This window comes from Melospiza melodia, chromosome 28 (assembly GCF_035770615.1).
Source record: "Melospiza melodia melodia isolate bMelMel2 chromosome 28, bMelMel2.pri, whole genome shotgun sequence".
Classification (NCBI taxonomy): domain Eukaryota; kingdom Metazoa; phylum Chordata; class Aves; order Passeriformes; family Passerellidae; genus Melospiza; species Melospiza melodia.
The window spans coordinates 2,649,822-2,675,403 of record NC_086221.1 but is presented as its reverse complement, the minus strand read 5'-3'; the positions used below and the strand labels follow the sequence as shown (position 1 = coordinate 2,675,403).

Below are 25,582 nucleotides of genomic sequence, written 5' to 3'. Positions count from 1 at the left end.
ATGGGCTTCGTGCTTTTTGTTACATGAGGCGCTTGTGACCTGCCTGCATTAGTCCTTAAATGTACAACTGCTTCAATGTACAACTGCTTCCATGTACAACTGCTTCAATATAACTGCTTCAATGTAGAACTGCTTCAATATAACTGCTTCAATATAACTGCTTCAATGTAGAACTGCTTCAATGTAGAACTGCTTCAATGCACAACTGCTTCCATGTACAGCTGCTTCCATGTACAGCTGCTTCAATGTGCAACTGCTTCAATGTGCAACTGCTTCCATGTACATCTGCTTCAATGCACAACTGCTTCCATGTACAACTGCTTCAATGCACAACTGCTTCAATGCACAACTGCTTCAGTGCACAACTGCTTCAATGCACAACTGCTTCCATGCACAACTGCTTCAATATAACTGCTTCAGTGCACAACTGCTTCAATGTACAACTGCTTCAATGCACAACTGCTTCCATGTACAACTGCTTCAATATAACTGCTCCAATGTAGAACTGCTTCAATGTAGAACTGCTTCAATGCACAACTGCTTCCATGTACAGCTGCTTCAACGTGCAACTGCCTCAATGTGCAACTGCTTCAATGTGCAACTGCTTCAATGCACAACTGCCTCAATGTACAACTGCCTCAATGCACAACTGCCTCAATGTACAACTTCAATGTACAACTGCTTCAATGTAACTGCCTCAATGTACAACTGCCCCAATGTGCAACTGCCTCAATGTACAACTGCTTCAATGCACAACTGCTTCAGTGCACAACTGCTTCAATATAACTGCTTCAATGTAGAACTGCTTCAATGCACAACTGCTTCCATGTACAACTGGCTCAATGCACAACTGCCTCAATGCTCAACTGCTTCAATATACAACTGCTTCCATGCACAACTGCCTCAATGCTCAACTGCTTCAATATGCAACTGCTTCCATGTACAACTGCCTCAATTTACAACTGCTTCCATGCACAACTGCTTCAATGCACAACTATAGCTACAGTGATCAAGTCTTTCAAAAGGCTGCACACTGCCATTCAAGAATGAAGCCTGAGCATCACAAGAGACACTTGTGCAGGGCTAAGCACCAACTTGTACAGGAATAAAGCAAATAAATTAGGAATTTTTGGCAAAGTACAGAATACAAACCACACAACCACTGTGGCTGTGTTACTGCAGGGTACAATCACACCTTTGGTACCACACACAGCTCAGCTCCAGCAATCAGCAGCAGTTGACAAGAAGGGAAGAGTTCAGGGAAAGGCAGCAAGAATGAGAAGAGCAAGAGAGGTTGTGCATGAGGAGATATTCAGTATTTCAGTAGTCTCCAGGCTGAGATATGACCAAGGGACATGAAACCCTCAGTGGAACACAGAAGAGTGAGTAAGGAACAATTATTCCTTGGTCCTCCCCATAAAGGAATGAGGGACAGCAAACAAACCCTGTGTGTGGTTGGTTAATGGGACAGGGAGCTTTGTAGAGTTTTGAACTAAGCTGAAGGACTGGACATTAGAGGATCCCAATTAAAAAGTGAGTGCATAAAGGAAAAGTCCAACAGGGGCTACTGAAGACCGAAAATACACCAGGTTCAGTAAGTCCCTGAAATGCCAACTGCTGGGCTGTGGGAGGGAATTCCTACAAGACTGTGCTCTCCAGTAGCTTCTGATGGCCACTGTTGGGCAGGACAGTGGGCAGACAAGGGTTTTGATCAAAGCTGATCTAAGCATTATTATACCATATTCTACCTGACACTATTCAGAATAAATGGAGCTACTGGAGAGCTCTGCCCTCAGACTCACTGTCTGAAGACTGCCAAGCTGAAATTATCCCTCCAGTATTTGAGCAATGTTTTCAGCTCATGTCATTTCAATGCAGATGCAAAGGGTTAATCTGTACTCCACCATTTCCAGCACTGCCAGTCTACTGAGCTACACAGCTCTAACATTTTCATGTAGTTTTGATGCTTTCCTCAGAGAATGCTCAAAACCACAGCAAAAGCTGCCACCTGTAAATTCTGAACAACACAGGAACAGCACATACTAGTAACTCCCCTCATAGAGGGCAACACTATCTAAAGCCCAGTCTGTCAAAGAGAACTACAGAAAAAACAAACAGGTGAGAGAAGGTAAAGAAGCTGATCTTAAGTCACTGAGGTCAAATCAATAATTCCTCCACTCACAGGTCAGCTCCTACATCCTAACACCCTTATTCTGTGTTCAACAGCTCAAAGGAGTGTGAGACCAAACCTCAGCAACTGGGAAAAGGTTAACTGAAGTACTCACACTTCCCAGCATCCTTCTCCCTCTAAGTTCCCCTGCTAAGCCAGCCTGAGCTGAACAATGCCCAGAGGAGCTCATTTTCATTTGATCTTGGTTATGCTCTGTTACATGTGAAAAATAAAAAATTGTGACTAAGCAAGAAACACTTCCCCCTGACAAGCACCAAGAGCTTCAGCCCTGGGCCAGGTTTCTGTGTTGTTTTCTCCACAGTCTGGTGCAAAAAGAAAGCAGCAGCACACAACAGAAGTCCTGTGCAGAGCAGAGTCTCCTGGTGCCATCTAGCTGAGTGATCTGAGAGCTGGAGGGTTCAATCACACAAGATTTCAGTGACCACTTCACCTTTCAAAGCTCTCATAGCCCAGCTGGCCAGCCACATGCAAACCACCCTCTGCTTGCTGGGCAGTAACAGCACACCACTGACTCAGCTGGCTTTGGCAAGTCAGAGGCACTTTATATGATGGTGCTGAACTCACCACAGGCACACAGGCAGAAATCAGCTCTGGTGACAGATCTGCTGAGAAGACATTGGCACCAGCCCCCTGAGAACTGAGCACACAGAACATGTGCTCTAGGCTGGCTTTCTTCACCACAATTGCCTTTGGAGGTCAGAGATTCAAGAGGAACCATATTGTCCCTACACTGCTGTTAACACACATCTTTATCAGAATTTCATACTACCAGGCTTTTCTAAATTCAAGTCTTTAAGTGCTCTGAAGACTGGTTTCAGAGCATCCACCTCCCAGTAACACCTCCTGCTTCTGAGCACTCCTGGGGTGCCCAGGGATCCACATTCACTTACTCTTCTGGCAGATGCAGTGAAGGAGTTGGGCTCAGGTGCTGGCTCAGGGATGCTGGGCCTGGATTCCCGGTTCGAGTGGTTGGCAAAGGGCTCTTCCTTCCTCTCTACAATTTTAAACAAGAAGAGAAACCAAATGTTTCAGTATTGCACTTCTGAGGCCCTTCCTTACACAGAGTGTGGTCTGCACTCCAGTTGAGGGCTGTGTGACCTCCCTGGATCACAGATGTCAGTGCCCTCTGCACTGGCAGTGCCAGGGCTTTCTGCAAGGAGCTTCCATTCCTAAAGAACAGCATGGACACGTTTGCCAGGCAAAGCTTTTGTACTTTATCCTCACAGACAAGCAAAATCTTTGCAGAAAGCACCATAAAGAGGACACATAGGTTTTTGTTTTTCACAATTTTGTTTCCTGTATGGGAATTTCTTCCCTGGTAAATCTTGGGATGAAAAGGGGCACATGCTGCTCCTCCTTCCTGTACACAAGTGTGGTACAGCCCACAGCCCTGAGTGCCCAGTGCTGTTTCACTGCACAGTTCTCTGCATTTGCTTGTGCTGCTGGGCAGAATTTCTGATCTTCTGCAGCAAAACCCATTTTCTACAGGAAGTCAAGATTGCTGCCCAACAAAAAGCCTTACTTGGGCTCCAAGCAAGCTAAGCAACCCTTGTCCAAGCTCACAGCTGGCTCCCTGCTTGTTAGATAAGAGCAGCTGTCCAGTATCACATTTATTTTTTGTATCTATGCACATTCTTGACAAAAGAACATTCAGCAGACATTACCAGGGGGAGAGTAAGCAGAAAGTGTGACTCAGGCAGCAGGTTCACTTGACAGGAGAGCACAGGCTGGAGACAGACTATTCATCATAAACCCAGGCACATGGAACCTGCCTGAGAAATGATGTACCCACACTCACCAATATAGGCTTTCCTTATAGCTACGAGTGCTCACACAGTCATGGCTTGGAAAAAATAAAGCAATTTTAAGCATAAGCATCCCAACAGTCCTAGCAAATAACCTATGTGCAAGGAATAAAAATCTGCTGTTCCATATTTGGAGTTGTTTGGAATGGAGCATCTGGAGGATGGCACCTTGGAGTGTCAAGATCAATCTTTCTGTAACAAATATTCTCAGTACGAGAAAAATAAGGATTCAAAGGGCACAAAAAACCAGAAAAGAGCAAGGCAAAAGAAACATTTTAAAATAGCAGGAAGTTACCAGGATTGACAGAGCCTGAACTAAAGAGACAATGACAGAATAAGGAATCTCCTGAGCTGGAAAGGACCCACAAGGACCATCCAGCCCAACCCCTGCCCTGTACAGAGACCCAACAATCCCACCCTGGGCATCCCTGCCCAAACACTCCTGGAGCTCTGGCAGCCTCGGGGCTGTGCCCATTCCCTGGGGAGCCTGGGCAGTGCCAGCACCCTCTGGGGGAAGAGCCTTTCCTGATACCCAGCCTGACCCTGCCCTGGCCCAGCTCCAGCTGCTCCTGTGGGTCTCCAGAAGAATGGATTCCCAGCCACTTTCCCTCTCTGTGAAACAGAAATGTCAGTTCTGGAGCAGAGCTTTCACCCAGCCTCCCTCACTCCTCCCTGCAGGCCCTGCCTGCCACCTGGGCATCCAAGAGCATGGAAATGCCCATTTTGTGCCAGCTGCTCTCTGCTGTGACTGAGGCTGTACCACAGAGCACTGCAGGCAGGGAGGGTGGCAGCAGCTCCCCAGGCTGGGCTGGATGGGCACTGGGAGCCTGCTCTGCAGTTCACAGCACACAGGAAGCTTTTAAGGTCAAGCCTAATTAGAAGGGCACAGGCTAAAGTGGTAATGACAGCTTGGGAAGGACTAACTGTGAGCAATGTGACTGGGACATTGTGGGACATCTTCTGTCACTGCAGAAAGGGACAAGCAGAGGGACTCTGTGCTGGCAGGGCTGGCTTTGGGCAGGATCCCACATTTTATTCTACCAAAATTTCAGTCATAAACATTATGAATTCCAGACAAGAAAAACTGGAGCGGATTAGTTCAATCTCCTCAAAACAAATTTGTAAGAGTAAAAATTTAGGTTTCTAATTCCTTTTCTGTAAGGGTTTTTGGATAAGGGTTTTTGCTTGATTGCTTTCTAAACAAAACAACATTAAAAGCTTCCTTGGCCTGCTTTAATTCCCAATAATTACATATTGTAATAGTTCCCAGCACAGATAATCACCACAGAATTTGACACTGATCTTTCTCTTTTTTACAAGAGTTCAATGCCAAATTAACTGTCTTCAAAATGAATAAAGTGACATGAATGCTCTTAGCTTCCTTTGTCTGAAGAACAAAAACTTCTTACACATTATAAGAAACATACTACTCTGAAACCCTCCAACAATTGCACTGCTTCCCTCATCCAATTTCTTCCTCTCACTCTGCAAATTCAACAAATTAATTGCAACCTGAGACTCTTCAAAACACACCTCAAAATAAACTTGTGTGTTACACTGCCAGCTTCTACATGTCCTGCTGTATGCTCAGCTACCAAAGGAGTTGGGATTTTTAGCTTTAAAAAGACCACTAGGAATTTTTTTTTCATCTGGACTTTGAACACTTCAGAACAACAGCCATAATCTATGTGTCCAGAACTGCTCAGAATGATAAAGGTATGGGAATATTACAGAAAAAGAAGAGGAATAAAGGAATAATAATCATGTGTTCATACCCCTGCCTCCTGTAGAATACAAGCATGTAAAATGCTGACCAAATAAACACAGAACCACAGAATCCCAGACTGGTTTGAACCAAAAGGAACCTTAAAGCCCATCTCATTCCACCCACTGCCATGGCAGGGACACTTTCATCTATCCCAAGCTGCTCCAACCTGGCCTTGGCCACCTCCTGGGATCCAGGGGCAGCCACAGCTTCTCTGGGCACCCTGTGCCAGGGCCTCCCCACCTCACAGGGAGGAATTTTTTCCTATTATCCTATCCAAACCTACTCTCTGTCAGTCTGAAGCCATTCCCCTTTGTCCTGTCACTCCAGGCCCTTGTCAGCAGTCTCTCTTCATCTTCCTTGCAGGCTCCCTTCAGGTCCTGGGAGGTCACAATGAGGTCACCCCAAACTCCTCTTCTCCAGGCTGAGGAATCCAAATTCTCCCAGCATTTCCTCCCAGCAGAGCTGCTCCATCCCTCTGATCCCCCTGGTCCCTGCTCTGGGCTCTCTCCAGCAGCTCCAGCTCCTTCCTGTGCTGGGCCCAGGGCTGGGGCAGCTCTGCAGGTGGGGCCTCACCTGAGCAGGGCACAGGGGCAGAATCCCCCCCTGTCCTGCTGCCCCACTGGGGGATCAGCCCAGGAATATCAGTGTCTGTCTTTGAAATCAGTAATGCTGTGACATTTGTTATTTTTAGTACCAAAATGAAAAATCCTACTTCTCTTTGGAGGCTCCTACAATGTGGCCTGATGCTGTTACCTTCCAGAATCTTGCTTTAAAAAGAGCAACAAGCATGTGACCCTACACTCACACCTGCAGCAAGTGAGAGCTCTGTCTCCATCCAGCTGAGCAACTCCACACTCATTTTAGCAGAGATTTCAGGAGTTTATAAGGTGAGGTTTCAATTTCTCAAAGGACCCAATAATCTTCCCAGGAAAGGAGAGCACAGGTAACAAAGCCTGCAGCTGAATCACTACTGAATCCCTGTTGTCTCCCATTTCTATTAGCTTCAGTGGTTTAACATATACTCCTATAATGTGCTTTGCTCAGTGAATTACTGCAATAAAAAGACCTGTTCTTGCTTTAAACAAAATTTAATGCTGAGTGCTGTAGACCTTTCCTTGCTGAAGGATCTTAGGCTGCTCCTGACTCAGTTAAACCCCACACAGCTCCAGGTCTTAGAGGTGTGCAAATATCTGAGTTGTTTTGGTCAAACTGCCACCATGTTTACAAGGATTACAAATAATGACACCCAGCTAGACAGATATAATTTATATTTATATAACTATGTATATAATCAGGGTAAACCCCTGATTTATGGAGAAAATATATGTGACCTGTGCTGCATGTCAATGCCCCAGGACCATTTCCCTGTGTTCCTGCCATGCCCATGAGCTGGGGCAGCAGAGCCCAGCCAGGATTTCCCACCCTCACACCCTGCCCCAACAGCATTCACTGATAACTAACACAGTGACAATTTCACTGGCACAAAGCACAACAAAACTTTAAACTACACTTCTCCTCAGGACCTATTTCTTTGTATATTGGATATAGACCAAGTGAGTTGATGTTAAAAGTAGTTTAACCTTTAAACACATCATAGTCCAAGATCCATCTGTGTTTGCAAAATATTAAGTACAAATAAGTCTTGGCTTACTGTACAATTAAGTGTCTGTATTTAAACTTTCTGTGCTGCACATAAACACTTTTGAAATTAATTAAGGTAGCCACAGAAATTATGGAAAAGGAATGAGAGTAAGATGCCAGCAATATACTGTAATGGAAATGCTACTGTGACTCTGTGTACTTAATCCTTATTTTCCACTATCTTTTGCAATCATTATTCATTACAGCCTAGAAAACAGAAGTTCCTCACCTCTATAATCAGTCAGAACAGTTTCAGTCCTTCATTTCAGACTGATCCAAACACAACAGGCTATTGCCTCGCTACACCCTCACCTGCTTCCCTACCCTCCTGAAGGATTCCTCTTGAACTGGGCCAACAAGAAAAACATCCTGTTTGAGAACAAGCTATGGACAATGTGTTATTTTCAATACATGTGAGCTGGAAGTATGAATTAAAACAGGATCTGAAGGATTTTTAAAAAATAATTATTCTGACCTGTGAGTCAGCATTTGAATCAGCTTTTTTAGCACAGTAGCTCCAGGTTTCTCCAAATTCTGTACATATACACCAGAAGTAAAACTTTCAGCATGTCCTTAACAACTAATTATATAATTAGTTAACAATAACAACACCATTAATAATGGCAATAGCTAGGCTAGTTATTAAATCCAAGGCTGTACTAAGTCTTACCTGACTCCTTTTCAGCATCTGACTCTGAAACTTCATCTTCAGCTTCTTCCTCTTCAGAACTAGAACTGCTTGAGTCCTTGTTCTCCTCCTCAGTTTCCATGGACTTCAACGTGTCTTCCTCATAAAGAATCTTCTCTTTGCTGCAAAATCGGAAATTTTTAGGACTAGGCAAGCAAGTTGTACTTCTCAGGAAGACACAGACATTATTTACTACTTACAGAACAAGCAAAGGATAAAATCCATCTACAGACTGAACACTCCAGCACTTCCATCATGGCCAATTTGCCATGGATTCCACTGCCAGTCTGACATTTTCTAATTCTGCAAGCATTTTTCCATCCACAAAATTGTGATCTCTCCTTTTCTAGTGCCACACAACACAGCAGTTGGGCTGTTGGGCTTTGTGCAACAAAAAGGTGCAGTTCTCAGCCCAAAGATCTGATTGATCCTCAGCCAGAGGAGGAGCTGGAGAACCAAACACCAGCCCAAGCCCTTGATCCACCACTCACTGGGTACATTAAGACACAACACAAACTGCATTTGACACAACTAAAACTGTACTTGAGAGTGCTCAGATTAAAAAAATGCATGAACTAAACAGCAGTGAATTGTTTTTGACCCAGCTGAGGCCAGCTGCCTGTGAGAGCTGAAGCTGCTCTCCCATTACTCTCTGGGCAGTTTCTTTTCAACTAAGAGGAAGATACTTACTTGGTGAAGAGTCTGTTTTGAGGCTTGCCATTCATGTCAGCTTCAATCAGCTTATTCCTTGTCTCCTTCTCACTTCGCAGCTGTTCACAGTCCAGGGAGATGGGAGAGAGAGAATGAGGACAGACATTAACCAGCCCTGTCACCAGTGAGCACCAGCACAAGGTCAGCCAGCCTTGTTACACCAACCACTGCAGATTGGTGTGAGATGCCACTGGGACAGCAGCACATCTGCAGTGGCACTGTGAGCCTTGGGCACAGCACCAGCATGTCCTTGGAAATGCAGCTGCCATTTAACAAAAACTTTAAAGTTTTTATTAGCAGCTGCCCCTGCATGACCAGGGATGAACCTTGAGTGCTGCCCAGAGAGGCTGTGGGCTCCCCCATCTCTGGAAGGCTCCAAAGCAGGTTGGATGGGGCTTGGAGCAACCTGGGATAGTGGGAGTGTCCTTGCCCATGGCAGGGGTTGGAGTGGGATGAGCTTTAAGGTTGCTTCCAGCCCAAACCATTCTGGGATTCTGCTGGAGGTCTGTCCATGTGTGTGTGCCCATGAAATCAGAATAGATTCAGCTAAAAATCTGCTGCCTTTGTGGCTGTTATTGACTTGCTGTCAGAGGAAAGCATTCCAGTCTGCCCTGTACAGGCAACCAGGGAACTCCAGTGAGGATGGGTCACTTCTTAAATCTCTCAAATGCATAAAGTGATTGCATGGGAATAACTGGGATCACACAGAAATGGAAAGATTTTGTCTAGAGAGCAACAATATTAATTTTACCACCATCAGTGGACAAAACAGTACCCAAAAATTGTTTTAGTACCTTCCAGAAGCACAGAAAGAGCTGAAGCAGAAGTAGGGATGGCAGTTAGGGGCTCAATTTAAGGCTGACTCTGCTGTGTCATGGCTCACCAGGTTATTCTTTTTCTTTTGACAGCAGTTGACACCAGGCAAGGGAAGTAAAAGCACTGTAAATTCTCAATCATAGAATCCCAGAATTATTTGGGTTGGAAGGAACCTTAGAGGTCATTCAGCCCCAGCCCCTGCTATGGCAGGGACACCTTCCACTATCCCAGTGGCTCCAAGTGCCATCCAGCCTGGCCTTGGGCACTGCCAGGGATCATGGGGCAGCCACAGCTGCTCTGGGCACCCTGGGAAGTGGGAAAAGCTGCATGGATTCCAGGGAAGAGCAAAAATCTGTGCTACAACGTTGTTAAACTGACCCAACTGCTGGAGCACAGCAAAGGGAAGTGCAGGAAACAGCCTGCTCCATTCACAGATAATTCAGTAACTGGGGAAAAAAATCCAAACCCAAACCAAATGAATTGCTTCCAGCATACAAAAATGCCCCCTGCTTTCCAATAATGGCAGCAGATCTTTCAGCAAGGGTGGTACAGTGCTCAGCCTTTGACTGAGAAACATATCTGGTTTGAAAGCCATTTTGGAAGTGAAATAACATCATGGAACTGCCTGTTTTATCCTTAACAAATATAAGTTTTCTGGTTTTAAGTGATAGAACATGATAAACACATGATAAACTGGCTTTTCCACTAAAAAAAACATATCCACTAAAAAAAAAGTGTAATAAAATCTGGATTCTTCTGCTCAGCTCTACACTGACTGAATAAATGGAGAAGGCCTTTATATAGTGCTTCTATATAGAGAACAGGGGGTTGTAGCCCCTGCAAAGCAGCCCTAAAAATGGATGAGCAGTCACCCCAAAAAATTCTTCTTTTTCTTTCTTTTAAGAAGTGCAGTTATCTGCAAAATCCTGGGTAGTGAGAGAGAGGAGAATCCAAAACACAACCCTGATAGTATTTATCAACACCTCGTTTAGGGAGAAGCTGATTAATTTTTAAGAGGTTCCTGTGAATACTAAGGCTGCAATTTGAGGATGGCAGCAGCTGTGTTGTGATCAGAGCTGGAGTTCTAACCACCCACACTGTCAGTTCCTGAAAATCCCTTCCTGGGTTTATCAGCAGTGCTCCCATTCTGTCTCTTTCTGAACCCAATGTTTTAAGTGATACTTACAGATTTTTAATTCTTTTTGAAAGAAGGTTAGCTTGTGTTTTGGAAGCACCCAAATGAGATAATTGAGTAGATCAGATGAAATAAGAAAAAATTCAATCCAAACTTTCTGGCTTGACAACTGCCCTTACTTTGAACAAGATATATTTTGCTTTCCTTTTTTTATGTCAACTTTTGGCTTATAATCCCTTCCACGGCATTATGAAATGGCAATTTATTATCATTTTGAAACCACCCATTTTTTCAGTCCAGAATTCTCTGAAGTTTATAATTTCTTCTTCCTCAATCCAAAGCCTCCCTACTGAAAGAGAGAGGCAGACATGGTAACAGATCCCTTTCTAAACATTGACAGTGTATTTCCCTGGATGCTAACACAAAGCTGACTTGGGTAATCACTCATTGGGAACAGAGCTCTTTGATGCTAGAGAGCCTGCCAGCCAACAAAGCAACTGCAGGGTAACAACAGTTACAAAGATGAACACAAAATCCTTACCAGTTCCCATAATTCTGCATGCCATCACACTACTGACCTCCTGCTGCTGTTATCTAGATTTCTAGCTATTAAAAATGTTGCTGTGATTAAAGATTGCAAATGAGTAACTAAAGAAAATAGCTAGGCCTCAGCTTCCTGCATCTGTTGGCACCATATGTCCTGCAGAATACCTGGGTGTGAAAAGGTAATTGGAAAAAGATCTCCAGAAACTCACCACAGTCTGTTTCTTCTGCAACATTTCTAAATGCTCCACAAGTCCCTCATCAGCAACGTCAAAGGGTGTCTGGCCCTGGTGCAAAGAGAGAACACAAGAGGATGTCTGAGATGGCACAGTGGGAATATTCCAGAAAGTCCCATTTCCCAGAGCATATGCTCCACATCCTCCCTCCCCAAGTGGTGAGAGACACTGTTTCACTCCAGAGCAAGGAAACCCATGTGGTAACAGTGATCATGGAATCACAGAACCACTTTGGCTGGAAAACACCTCAAGGATCATGTTTATGTTCAGTGAGCAGCTTTTCCCAGGGCAGTGCAGCTCCCTGGTTGCTGCTGCTCAAGTCCAACAGCCAGGACTATGCTTGAGTTTCCAAGTTTCTAAAAAGGACACTCTTGTATTGAGAGGGAATGTGATCAACCTCTCCTTGTGCTGGATCTCAGGAAAGGCTCTGCCCCAGAGGGTGCTGGCACTGCCCAGGCTCCCCAGGGAATGGGCACAGCCCCGAGGCTGCCAGAGCTCCAGGAGTGTTTGGGCAGCGCTGCCAGGGATGCCCAGGGTGGGATTGTTGGGGTGTCTGTGCAGGGCAGGGGTTGGGCTGGATGGTCCTGGTGGGTCCCTTCCTGTGTTACTTTATCATCATGTATTTAAACATTCAGAAAGGCTGCCAGCAAGGAAAAAAATTTGGGATCCATTTCCACATCCATTTATCAACTAAAACAGACCAGAAAAAATACTCTAGTGCACAAACCAAGCAATTGGTTACATTTTCACCAAACTAAAACTCTAAATGCCATTAATAACCCGAAACCCAATGGCTACAGGTCAAAAAATAAAAGGTAGCCTTGTACATCTGACCCAACAAGGAGACAATTCTGGGCTGGAAGAAGCAGGTAACACAATAAATGCACCTGTAGCTGTTTCAAGTATGGCATGATACAAGACCCCATACACATCCTGAACACTGAACAGGAAAAGCACTTGATGGCATTTAAACAGAAAAGATTCCCCACATTTTGGGTGCCAAAGAGCTCACCAGGCTGAAAGAGCTCCTCATGGGGCATTTGAGTTGCAGCAGTTCCAGCACAGCTGGATGCACTTGAACACACAGGGCCCTCTCTTATCACCTCCTCCTGCCTTCACCCCCTGGTGCTCCTCCAGCACATTCAGCCTTCCCTCCTGCCCAGAGGCAGCCACAGCACACCTGGCCCAGTGGGAGCAGCTCACAGACCAGTGTGCACATCCCAGCAGGGATGGGAACCACAAGAGCAGCCCTGGACAAACTCTCGAAAGTCCAAGGGCTCTTCAAGGAAAAACCTGCAACTGTTAGAAAGGAAATGGTTTTTGTTCCTTTTCTTCCGTCCTATTTTTCTTCGCTCATGTCTCACAAATCTTCAATGTCCTTTTTTATGACCAATACATAGAAGAAGGAGGATCTAAAACTGCCGGTTTCTCCTGGGTTCACTTGTTTTCAGTGCCTTATACCTTAATATTAGTATATTATTTGCACTCCAAGACTGTTTCTTTGCTGCTGTTTGATTTCTCAGGGTTACACGAACTCAGGATGGCACAGATCAGCTCCTATCCCTTCCTACAAGCTCAGTGCTAAAGTTCAATTAGGTCACATCTCCCATAATATTTGAAATCTTTTCTGTCTTCTCCCAATCAAGATTCTTCATTTACTGATGTATTTAAATTATCCACTGCACAGGCAAGGAGGACTGCAATGACTTTGTCATGTACATGCATCATGATGTTGGATCTCTTCTGAGACCCCAGCTGGATTTCTGTGTCCAGCTCTGGAGCTCCCATCTCAGGATAGACATGGACCTGCTGGACAGGATTGAGAGGGGCCCCCTAAACTGACCACAGGGCTGGAGCCCCCCTGCTCTGGAGCCAGCCTGGAAGAGCTGGGGATGTTCACCTGGAGAGGAGAAGGCTCCAGGGAGAGCTCAGAGCCCCTTCCAGTGCCTAAAGGGGCTCCAGGAGAGATGGAGAGGGACTGGGGATAAGGGCCTGGAGGGACAGGACACAGGGAATGGCTCCCACTGCCAGAGGGCAGGGTTAGATGGGATATTGGGAAGGAGATTTTGGCTGTGAGGGTGGTGAGGCCCTGGCAGAGGTTGCCCAGAGAAAATGGGGCTGCTCATTCCCTGCAGGTGTCCAAGGCCAGGCTGCACAGGGCTTGGAACAACCTGGGACAGTGGAAGGTGTCCCTGTCTGTGGCAGGGGTGGGATGAGATGAGCTTTAAGGTTTTTCTGAATACAAATCAGTCTGGGGTTCTATGATTCCATGATCAAGCAGAAGGCATCAGTCACTCTCAATGTGGCTCTAGAATACCTGCATTAGTTGTGTACTGACCAGCTTGTTCCTGATGTCCATGTCACACAGAGCCTCAGCCAGGATGGAACATGCTTCCTTCACTCCCCAGTGAGCAGCAGCGTGGAGTGGGGTCCAGCCATCATTGTCCTGGACGTTCAGATTAAACCCAGCCTGGATCAGGAGCCTGAGGAAAGCAGCAGCATTGATCTCTGCCCCTCAGGAATGACTTCCTGACAGAGCACTTTCCCCTGCTAGGCACCAAGTGGGCAGCCTGGCTCCATAACAGCCAGGAGCTTCTGGACTTCTTTATTAACCAAAGCAACCTCCCACCTGATGTGCTCAAAACTGCGATGGAAAGGGCAATGAACAAAAAGTGACTTCAATGTAAAACCTGCTGGAACATGCCAAACTGATAAGGTTCCCTTTCAGCATGTCCTGAACTGGGAGAACACCTTGGCTTCTCACCTGGCACTGGTGACCCAGCCTGAACTCCTGCTCCAGCAGAGGAGAGAGTCTGGAGTGGCTCAGCTGCATCCCTGTGCCAGGAGAGGACATGTGGGAACTGGAGAGGACATGTGGGAACTGGAGAGGACATGTGGGAACTGGAGAGGGACATGGGGGAACTGGAGAGGGACATGTGGGAACTGGAGAGAACATGGGGGAACTGGAGAGGACATGGGGGAACTGGAGAGGGACATGGGGGAACTGGAGAGGGACATGTGGGAACTGGAGAGGACATGGGGGAACTGGAGAGGGACATGGGGGAACTAGAGAGGACATGGGGGAACTGGAGAGGGACATGTGGGAACTGGAGAGGGACATGTGGGAACTGGAGAGGACATGGGGGAACTGGAGAGGGACATGTGGGAACTGGAGAGAACATGGGGGAACTGGAGAGGGACATGGGGGAACTGGAGAGGACATGGGGGAACTGGACAGGGACATGGGGGAACTGAAGAGGGACATGGGGGAACTGGAGAGGACATGGGGGAACTGGAGAGGGACATGTGGGAACTGGAGAGGGACATGTGGGAACTGGAGAGGACATGGGGGAACTGGAGAGGGACATGGGGGAACTGGAGAGGACATGGGGGAACTGGAGAGGAAATGGGGGAACTGGAGAGGACATGGGGGAACTGGAGAGGGACATGGGGGAACTGGAGAGAACATGGGGGAACTGGAGCTCCAGCTTGGTTCTCTGAGAACACAAGGCCACAGTGGGGGGTGGCCCTCAAGGAGACCAACAGGACTGCAGGGAAGCACCAGGGACAGTGACAGAGGTAAAATGTGTATGGTAAACAACCCTCATTTGGATTAAACAACCCAAATCCATTTTTTCAGAGTAGCCCTTGGACAGTTCAAGCAAATCTTCCACAAGTGAGCTTGCCTGGGATCTCCTTCCCTTACCCTCACTGCTGTGCCCCTTCCAGCCTCCCTTCCCCATCAGAGGAGAACACTGGTGTTTCACAGCACCTGGAGCTTGAATATTTAACACCAAAACAAACACAAAAGGTTTGGGGTAGTCTGGAGCTCCAGAGCCATGTGCACAATGGTGTGGCAGTAACCAGGCAAGAGCTCTGAGCAGCTCTGGTATCAAAACTATTATCCAAATTGCTGAAATAGTGAATAACATCCCAGGGGAATCCTGCAAGTCTGGTCAAACTGCTCCTGAAAATTTCCATTGTGGGAAATTCCCCCATGCAGAGCCACCATTGCACAGCATGAGGGAAATCCAGCAGGACCCCAACATGGCACCAATGCTTGGAAACTCCTGCAGCTTTACACCAAAGTGCTACTGTGCTAAATAAAACACAGTCACAGCAGAGCAGCTGTGGGCTTCTCTGTGAAAGAAATTGTAAATTAGGTGCTGAGTTTCTGTTGATTTTCCAGCTGGCAGAAAAGAGAAACAAAGCTGCTAAGAGACTCAAGGTCACAGACAAATTCCATGTCTCATTTAGAGTTAGCTGGCTCCTGGCTGTCAGCCCCCTTGGTTTAAGTCACTAAAGCTCTGGATTTGAACTTCAGCACAGCCACCACATACACAAGAGTGAAACAATGGCAGCTTGCTGTGAGATGTGTTTATCATTACCCCAATTAATGCCAAGGAGAGACTGTCCAGAGCTAACTGCACACACTGAACTTCATCAAGGAGCACTGGATACACAATCCTCCCCTGACAGGTGATGGGACCAACACCTCCAACTCAGAGATATCACATTTCTATTCACATGAGCTGTGTTAGATTCCTGTTCTTGGGCACAGTACAGGTACAGACAGCTCATCACTCAATTATAAGTTCTAATGACTGAATACAAATCAGAAACATGAAGTACAGTAAAATGCTTGGGCTTGATATGAAACAGCTCTTTGACATCAGGTCATGTCACTTGAAATTATGAAACTTAGGATCAAGATAGATGAACACTTCCAGAATGGATTTAACATAGGCAACAGAGTAAGCTTGTGTGCTGGTTACACAGCCTGGCTTTTGGTAGCAGGCAGGTCACAGATGTGCCTTCTGTGAGAAGCTGCTGGAAGCTTCCACCATGTCTGGCAGAGCCAATCCCTGATGGCTCTGAAGATGGACAGGCTGCTGGCCAAGGCTGGGCCAGTTAGAGAGGCTGGTGACACCTCTGTGACAACAGATTTAAGAAGGAAATCAAAACAAAGTGGGCATGCACAGTTTTTCTTCTTGTCAGAGAAGAGGAGGTGAGAATATGTGAGGGAAACAACATGGAGACACCAAGAAGAATGAGGGGAAGAGGTGCTCCAGGCACCAGAGCCAAGATTCCTCTGCAGGCTGTGGTGAAGCAGCTGTGCTCTGCAACTCATGGGGATCCACAGGGGATGCAGAGATCCATGCACAGCCCCTGGGGATCCACGGGGATGCAGAGATCCACCCACAGCCCCTGGGGATCCACGGGGGATGCAGAGATCCATGAGGGATGCAGAGATCCACCCACAGTCTGTGGGGATCCATGGGGGATGCAGAGATTCCCCACAGCCCATGGGGATCCACAGGGATGCAGAGATCCACCCACAGCCTGTGGTGATCCATGGGGGATGCAGAGATCTACCCAAAGCCTGTGGTGATCCATGGGGATGCAGAGATCCACCCACAGCCCCTGGGGATCCACAGGGATGAAGAGATTCCCCCACAGCCCCTGGGGATCCACGGGGATGCAGAGATCCACCCAAAGCCCATTGGGATCCCTGGGGGATGCAGAGATCCACAGGGATGCAGAGATCCACCCTCAGCCACCTCCCAGGGGAGATGCTCACACTGCAGTGGGTGGATGCCTGGAGGAAGCTGTGATCCAGAGACAGACCCAGTGGAGAGAGGGGGCTCTGTTTCCAGGCTGGGGCAGCCTGTCCTTGGAGGACTACACCCTGTGGGAAGAGAGACCCAGGCTGCAGCAGTTTTGGGAGGACTGTTTGCCCATGGGAGGGACTCACATTGCAGCAGTTTTGGGAGGACTGTGAGCCTGTGGGGGGAATTCACATTGCAGCAGTTTTGGGAGGTCTGCTGCTTGTGGGAGTGAAGCCACACTGGAAAGTTCACAGAGAACCCAGGGTCTCACAGGGGAAGGATTCCTCTCCCAGAGCAGCAAAGAAAATCTCAGTGATGAACTGAACAAACCCCCACACCCTGTATCCCTGTGCTGTCAGTGGGAAGGAGGGAGGGGCTGGGGTTAAAAGGTGTTTTAGAGGCTTATTTTACTTCTCATTATTCTCCTCTGATTCTGTTAGTAATAAATTCACTTTGCAACTTTAAGCTGAGCCTGTTTTGCCCTTGCAGGGTTTTCTCCAGTCCTTATCTCACCTCATGAACACTTTGGTAATTTTTTTCTCTCCTCTGCCCAGCTGTGGAAGGGGAGGGTGAGTGAGTGAGTGAGTGAGTGAGTGAGTGAGTGAGTGAGTGAGTGAGTGAGTGAGTGAGTGAGTGAGTGAGTGAGTGAGTGAGTGAGTCCTACTACGACACTCTGGAAAGACCATTTACAAGAGCATGTAGTAACAACACAAAGATGAACAGATTCACATGAAGAGAGGGCAGGATTAGATTAGATATGAGGTAAAAATTCCTCCCTGTCAGGGTGGGCAGGCCCTGGCACAGATTGCCCAGAGCAGCTGTGGCTGCCCCATCCCTGGAAGTGTCCAAGGCCAGGCTGGACAGGGCTTGGAGCAACCTGGGACAGATGAAGGTGTCCCTGCCCATGGCAGGGAGTGGGACAAGATGAGTTTTAAGGTTCCTCCCAACCCAGTCTGGGATTCCATGAGCTCTATGTTCATGGGCAGCTCCAGCCACAAATAAAGAGCAGAGAAGAAAGCTTTATTGGTGGAAAGCCTAATTTGACATTACCTGTAACAATATTAATGTTTTTTTACCAGGAAACGTTACACTGGGCAGGTTTATGGTCATAATAATCTTGTTAGTGCCAGAACAGCAGAGCTGTGAGGTGCTGGAATCCCTCTGTCACTGCAGGAGCAGTAACATGAAGGGGCAGAGGACAGTGAGACAGGGGTGGACACTGCATTTTCCCACAAGACTGGTCATGTTTGTGACTGTCATGCAGTATGTGTTGTCACTTTGTATGTCAACATTATACTTTTATCCCCTACTGCTGTTTAACTTGCTAGTCCTGAAACTGTAATAGTGAAAATCAGATCTTGTGATTAGAAAAATTAGAGACCTCCTAATTTATGCCTCATTCTCCAAAAAGCTTCCATTACTCTAAAAAGGCCTGGAGGTATGAAAGGGAATCCTCCAGTCCCTGTGTATTTCTGGGTGAACCACTGTGGCTGTACACATAACACCACAGAGAAACCAGGAAATCTCAGTATGGAATAAATGTCTCTGAACGTAAAGCAAGATGTCTTCAGCCTTAATTTCATGCATCAGTCCTGGAGGAGCTCCTACCTCATGACTTCAGAATACCCCTTGGCTGCAGCAACATGCAGAGCTGTGGCTCCTGTCCGGGGCTGCTTCACATCCTCGATCCTGCCGCTGTTCAGCCACTGCCGGGCGTCCTGCAGCATCTGCTGCTCCTCCTCCTTCCTGCACAGCTCCAGGTCCACACCTAGGGGGTGAAGCACAGAACAAAAACCAACAACAGATGAAAGTTTGTTACACTTAACCTATGCTTCATTTGCTATAAAAAATTGGTAAACTATTTCTGATCTTCCACAAAACAATCAGCAAAAGCCTCTTCTGTGTCATTGACAGAGACTTCAAAAACTGCCCAAGTTAAAAATTTTGAAAGCTGGGCCAGTGGTTGCAACCCAGTCCAATTAGCTAAAAGCTCAGGTGTGCATTAAGGGTGTCCCAGACTGAAATACCAAAGTCAGGAACAACAGTTTAACTGACTCAATTGACCTGGTAACATCTACAGAGAAGGTCTGAGGACCCTCAGGTGTCTCCTGCAAGAGCTCAGTGATGCCAGCTCTGTGCTCACTCCATATTCAGGACACTGCATGTGACACACACAGGAACCTGCACTGCTCCAGAGGCATTCCTGACAGGCATGCTGAGAGAAGGGCTGAGTTATTCCACTGAGCAGCACACCCCCAGATTCTGACAAAACACAATTTGAAATAATTTTGGCATTAGAAGGCCAGAAGAAGTCTATGCTGATGGCCTAAGTGACTGCTTAGGGGCAGGTGGAGGTGTGGGGAGGCAGGAGGATGATGTGGAGAGGGAGGTGTCTGGCTGACACACGCATTAAACCAATGAGAGGAAAAACCAACTTGGACTTGTTTTCCTAAGCAATGAGATCATAGAAGGACAACGTATCAATCACAAGTATTGATACCAATCCAAATGAGATTAATCAGAGTAGAATTCTCCACTCAGGAAAACATACAAATTAGAAGATGACATATCTCAAAAATCAAGAAGGGTCCTGAAGTGCAAGTGTTCCTATGGATTAATACTTTTAGTATAAGAATGACATAATTGCTAATTAAATTATGGGGCATTAGGTTTAAAACAGAACCAAGGAAAACATTTAACTCAGAGTGAGGCCCTGTGAGACCCACTGTTGCAGGATTTTGCAAAGATCAGAAATAAACTGGCTTCAGACCAAGGACTAGACAAGTTTGTAGCTGTTACACACAATTCCTGAACATGCTGGAGTTCCCAAGGAGGGCTACACGAGCTCAGGAAACAGAAAGCCATGGGGCACTCACAAATACACAGAAAGCCAGTTTGGCTCAGGAATTTCTGGAGGCACAGTGGCTGGAGGCTGGGAGGGCAATTGTACACACTTGAGCTGTTGTTACAGTCTGCAGCAGGCATCTGCTCACAGCCCCTGCTGAGGACAGGCTGCAGAGCTGGACAGATGCTTATTTAAAGTTCAACCCCATTTCCTCCAGCAATATGATCCTTTAAACTGTGAGATGGGAATCTTCATCTGGAGACAGATGGTTGTTTCAGGGTATCTTAGCAGGATGCCACTAATGTGGTGAGGCAATGCAAGCAGAATCCCAAAAAGTGTCAGACAAAAGACCTGCAGGTAAGGCAGAACCACTGCCTCAATGTCCTGTAAGGTTTCAACCACATTATTGTCATTTAAGGAACCTGAAGGTGCACAAGTCCACAGAACCTGGTGAGACGCACCCAAGGAAGCTGGTAGAGGAAGTATCTAAGTCACTCTTGTATTTGAAAAGTTGTAGCAGTCTGGTGAACTTCTCATGGACTGGAAAACAGAAAACATAACCCCCATTTTTAAACAGGGACAAGAGAAAGACCTGGGGCACTACAGGCCAATTGGCCTCTCCTCTGTGCACAGCAAGATCATGGAGCAGATCCTCCTGGAAACTGTTAAGGCCCATGGAAAATAAGGAGGTGACAGCCAGCCTGGCTTCTCTGAGGGCAAGCTGTGCCTTTGGTGGCCCAGGAACATTAACACGGGTGACAAAGCACCAAGGGACTGATTCCTGCCTAACTATACCTTAAAAAAACAAAGTGATCACCATGTGTCAAAATATATCTGATAGAGGGACTGGATTCAATCCAGCATGTAAGCAACCCCCTCAAACCTGAAGGAATAAAATAATCCAGAGCAGAGTCTGTGGGGCTCTGTAGCCCCAACACACACTCCAAGGAGAGTAACTTCAAAGCCAGATGAACCAGCTCAGACATGAATGCAGCTGAGCTTTGCCTATGTCCAAGGATAGAAGCTCCAGGAATTCCTTGGGTTCCTTTTCCAACATTGTTGATGAAATTCATAGACATGATTTAAACTTCTCAGACACACATGCAGACGTTCAACCACTCCCAAATGAATTCCATGAGTATGAAGAAAATTTTAGGCTAATAAAGCAATTCTTTATTTTAACATCAGTCCCAAACTAGTCTTCAGCCAGAGATGTTTGTGCAGGGACAGCCTGGAGAGCAGCCCCTCAGCGAGGCACACCTGCTGAGAAAGGGGATATGGCAGAAGAAAACTAGGGAAAGATCAGGATAAAGCATGTCATTCCAGGCCTGGAATATTCATTTCCTGGTCCCTGCCTTTGGCAGTCCCATAAATCTTGTGGAGGAATTTTGGATAGCTGACCAAGAATTGGGAGGGTGCTGGACCCAGCTAATCTGGGTCCCTGCACCTGCAAGGACACTGTAGCCTTGAGCATAGCTGGATTACAATAACAAAGTGCTGCAGCTGAGACAAAGACTGAGAATAAGTAGATGTAAGATATAAAGAATGAAGAAATTAGAGAGGAGCTGATAATTATAGTATAACCAATAGATTGCTTAGCTTACAGAATATGTATGAGCTTATTACTTGTTGTCCATAAATGTCTGATGCTCTCTTCAAAAAACAAAGCTTGCTGATTCTCATATTGAGCGTCTGAGTCTTCCATCACCACAACAAATCTCACCTCAATTTTATCAAGCCTTAGTGAAACAAGACCTTTCATTGGTATCAGAGGTCAGAATTAAATCTCACTTTAAAAGTAACTAGATCTGATGAATCAGATTTCAGGACTGTGGTGCTCTGAAGAAGCCCAAGGACAGAGACCACAAACCTCCTGTATCTGCTCCACTGTCCTGACAGCAAAGCAAAATTTGCCTGCTGCTTCCTGGGCCAGATCTCAGATCTCTTCACCAACAGACAGCAAGGCAGCAGAATTCTCACACAGAAACTCTTAGGGGTGCCAGCTCTCACCATTCAAGCCCCTCCTTTACCTTGTTTCTTGACTTGCTCCAGGAGCAGGTCCTTCATGGCCGCCTCCTCCGCGATGTCGGACGGGACCTCCCCCTCGCTGTTCACAGCAGCCACGTTGGCCCCGTGGCTGATCAGGTACCTGCAGCAAGGACAGCTTGATTATCTTTTTTTTTTTACTAATTTTTAAAAAAGTCTCATGAAGTATCACCAATTTTTAAATTTTTCCTCTCATAACTTTACAACAACAGACATCTTCTTTGGCTTGCACATCTTTTAATCAGTAGAATTCTGAGAAGTAAAAGAAGTATCTGTTTAAGCACACAAATATAGGAGGGTGAGGTTGCCTGGCTTTATAATTTATTTTCAATTAATTTAAGAAATACTTATCTTAATTCAAATTTTGGAAACTTTCTGGTAGCTGTGGTGGACTAAATATATAAGCATGGCATGTCTGGTAAGGAATAAAGGGTTGGTGCTCAGCCTGGAGAGAAGGAGGCTCAGGGGGGACCTTCTGGCTCTGCACAACTCCTGACAGGAGGGTGCAGCCAGGTAGGGGTTGGTCTCTCCAATAGGGAACAGGAACAGGACAAGAGGAAATGACCTCAAGCTGCAACAGGGGAGGTTCAGGTTGGAGATTAGGGGAAGTTTCTTTTCAGAAATAGTGGTCAGGCCCTGGCACAGCTGCCCAGGGCAGTTGTGGAATCACTATCCCTGGAAGTGCTCAAAAAAGGAGTGGATGTGGCACTTGAGGTTTAGTGGTGAATGTATTGGTGGTGCTGGATTGACAGCTGAACTTGAAAGTCCCCACTTAACCACAGCAGTGCTCACACCAGTCTGTCTGTGGTAAGGAAATGCACTCACAGAATCCCAGCCTGGTTTCTGTCAGAAGGGACCTTAAAGCCCATCCAGTCCCACCCTTGCCATGGCAGGGACACCTTCACTATCCCAGGGTGCTCCAAGCCCTGTCCAACCTGGCCCTGGGCACTGCCAGGGATCCAGGGGCAGCCACAGCTGCTCTGGGCTCTGTGCCAGGGCCTGCCCACCCTCACAGGGAGCAGCTCCTTCACTACACATCCCTGTAGCAGCTGTCCCATTTTCCTTTCTGCTTGGCACTTTAGCTAAAGTATCTACTGAATCATGAGACAGTCTAATGGCAACAGAAAAAGGCAACCAGTTGAAGGCTTCACCTTCATCCTCAGAAGTTCAGAATTCAACACCAAGAGAAAAGCACTTCTTTTAGCATTGCTTTCCAAAGCATTGAACAAGGCTTAGAGTATTCATCACCTGTGTAGCTGCTCTGAATGGAAAGGCACAGGGAAGTGTTCTAAATACCCAGAGCAGCCCCAGACTCACTCACTCGGCTATGTTCAGGTAGCCACACGATGCCACTGCGTGAAGAGGGGTCCAGCCCTCGTTGTCTTGCTGGTTCACATTGGCTCCATTTTCCACCAGGAACTTCACCATGTCCAGGTTCTCATCAATACAGGCCTGAGGGAGGATGGGAGGGAATGTCCAGGGGGCAGAAGAATTGAAGGGAAAAGAAAGAGAGGAAAAAAAAAAAATGTGCTGGTGTTAAATCAAACGTACAACCCTCGCCGGCAGCAATATCTGGGTTGAACTTCCCCTGCTGTGAGCAATCACACCTTAAAGCTCAGGATAAATTCAATCTGTCAATGAAAACCAATTAATTTCAGAACTTTCAAAAATTAACTGTAACCCAGAGTTCCCAGATGGACAACCTCTGAATTTGCTCCAACTTCCCTTTTCACCAGAGATCTCCTTCCACTCTCCCCCACAACGGGGACACTGACATGATGGATCTGTGGTAGTTTTAGGTACAGCATCAAATCCCTCTAAGCAAGGCAAGCTGTGCATTTACTTAGATTATACTGGTCCTCAAAATGTCAGTGAATAAGAGTTGTAACAGTGAACACAATGAGGCCTCACTAGGGGCAGGGATGAGATGGGTAAGCAGCAGCTCCAGGAGCCAGACTAAAGCAGCTCAGTTACAGAGGTAATCATCACAAAAGCAGAGTTCTAGAGAACTTAATAACTTCTTTATTCAGCAATACCTCTTTGTTTTCCTGAGTCTGACACAGGAAACTTTCCCTGCTTGTTCTACAGCCCCATGAGCTGCTGAAGAGAATGACAGCCCTTGATTAGCTGCTGTAGTTATTCCTGAGCCTGCATTTACAGAGAGCTCCCTGCTTTGAAGTTGCCAGAAGAAAACCTAGCTTGATTTTCAAGTCTCAGCACTTCTGTTGGGTGGAATTCCTCCTTCCTCAAATTCCTGTCTCCAGCACATTCTGTGTTACATTTACAGTTCACTGGAAGCTGCTATTCAAGGATGAGCTGGCAACTTCATACACACATCCCAATGTGTGTGCCTCTGCTGGGAGCACAGGGCATGACCAGGACTGCTTTTTACCACATGTCCATCCCCAGGCAGAAACACAGCTCCTCATCACTAGAGAGGGAAACAGCTTGTCCAGGATTCCTCCAGAATCCCAATCCTTTTGCACAGTTTGATGTGGCACACCTATTGTTTACAGCAGGCAGGTGACTCTCAGATGATCCATCTCAAATAAGCACCACTGACTATCCATCCATTCCTGTCCCAGCAAGGGGAAAAAAATGAGGAAATCCTCTCGAACCAATATCCACACACCCCAAAAATAAACAATCCTGATTTATCCACACATTCTTCTGTGCTGCATTGCTCAAGTCAAAGGAGAGGCATGTCCTGGACCAGGACAGCCAGCTTTTGTTATTTTTACTGCAAAGAGAGTTGGGCTGGATGATCCTTGTGGAGCTTTTCTGACTCAGGACACTCTAGGATTCTCAGTGCAAATCCCAAACTCCCACTTAGGACACAATCACTCCTCCATCTGCTTGGCCCACAAGCAGCCATGCACAAGCCCAGCTTTGAAACCCCCAAGGAAGCACATTGCAGATAACTAACTCCTAGTGCAGGTACTTGGCAGACATGGCACAACTCAGGGAACATCCACAGCACTGGGAAAGGATGCCCCAGGAGCAGGCTCACGTCCCAGCTGAGCCTGTGCTGAAGCATCAGTGTGTTTCCTGGCCCTGCTTTAGAGTGGTTTACCTGAACCTTGGCCAGAAAAGCACAAGCAGAAATCTAGAAGTCATTTACTTCAGGGGCTGCTCCTAACCCAGAATGGCTGAGCCCAGTCTGGACTGGCTCCATCCCCCCTGCTCAGTCCACCTCTGATCTCCCACCCTCAGGCCCAAAAGAGTTTTGTCCTGTAAACCCTGCTCTGAGAGGCTTCTCTTAGATGATTCCAAGAAGTAAAACTAGGAAAAAAACCAAACCAACCCAACATAAACAAAAATTCTTGGGGACTGAAGAGCATCACCATAAGGTTGGAGGAGCCCCAGATCCAAGCATGATGGGGCAGAACATGGTTACATCTTAGCAATGTGGATGCAAACCAGGTTCTACCACCAGCCTCAGGAGCAAGGGTTTGGTCTTCTTTTAGTGTATCTGGTCTGACCCCCTGTTCAAAGCATGGCTAAATCTTGTTACACCACACAACTCAGGGCCTGCTTCAGTTCAGTGT

The 25,582-nt window shown here is 46.7% G+C and overlaps 1 protein-coding gene across 10 annotated transcripts in view; it reads right to left on the bottom strand.

Annotated features, from left to right (window-relative positions):
• PPP1R12B (protein phosphatase 1 regulatory subunit 12B) overlaps positions 1-25,582 on the bottom strand; it is a 140,463-nt gene that overhangs the window by 81,088 nt on the left and 33,793 nt on the right. For all 10 annotated transcript variants that reach the window (XM_063177758.1, XM_063177759.1, XM_063177756.1 and 7 more), the window contains exons 2-9: positions 23,356-23,486; positions 22,019-22,137; positions 18,752-18,911; positions 13,873-14,017; positions 11,511-11,585; positions 8,784-8,863; positions 8,076-8,215; positions 3,082-3,185 (exon numbers count right to left, since the gene is read on the bottom strand). In XM_063177758.1, the coding sequence (XP_063033828.1) occupies positions 3,082-3,185; positions 8,076-8,215; positions 8,784-8,863; positions 11,511-11,585; positions 13,873-14,017; positions 18,752-18,911; positions 22,019-22,137; positions 23,356-23,486 (954 nt within the window). The remainder of the gene's footprint in view (positions 1-3,081; positions 3,186-8,075; positions 8,216-8,783; positions 8,864-11,510; positions 11,586-13,872; positions 14,018-18,751; positions 18,912-22,018; positions 22,138-23,355; positions 23,487-25,582) is intronic.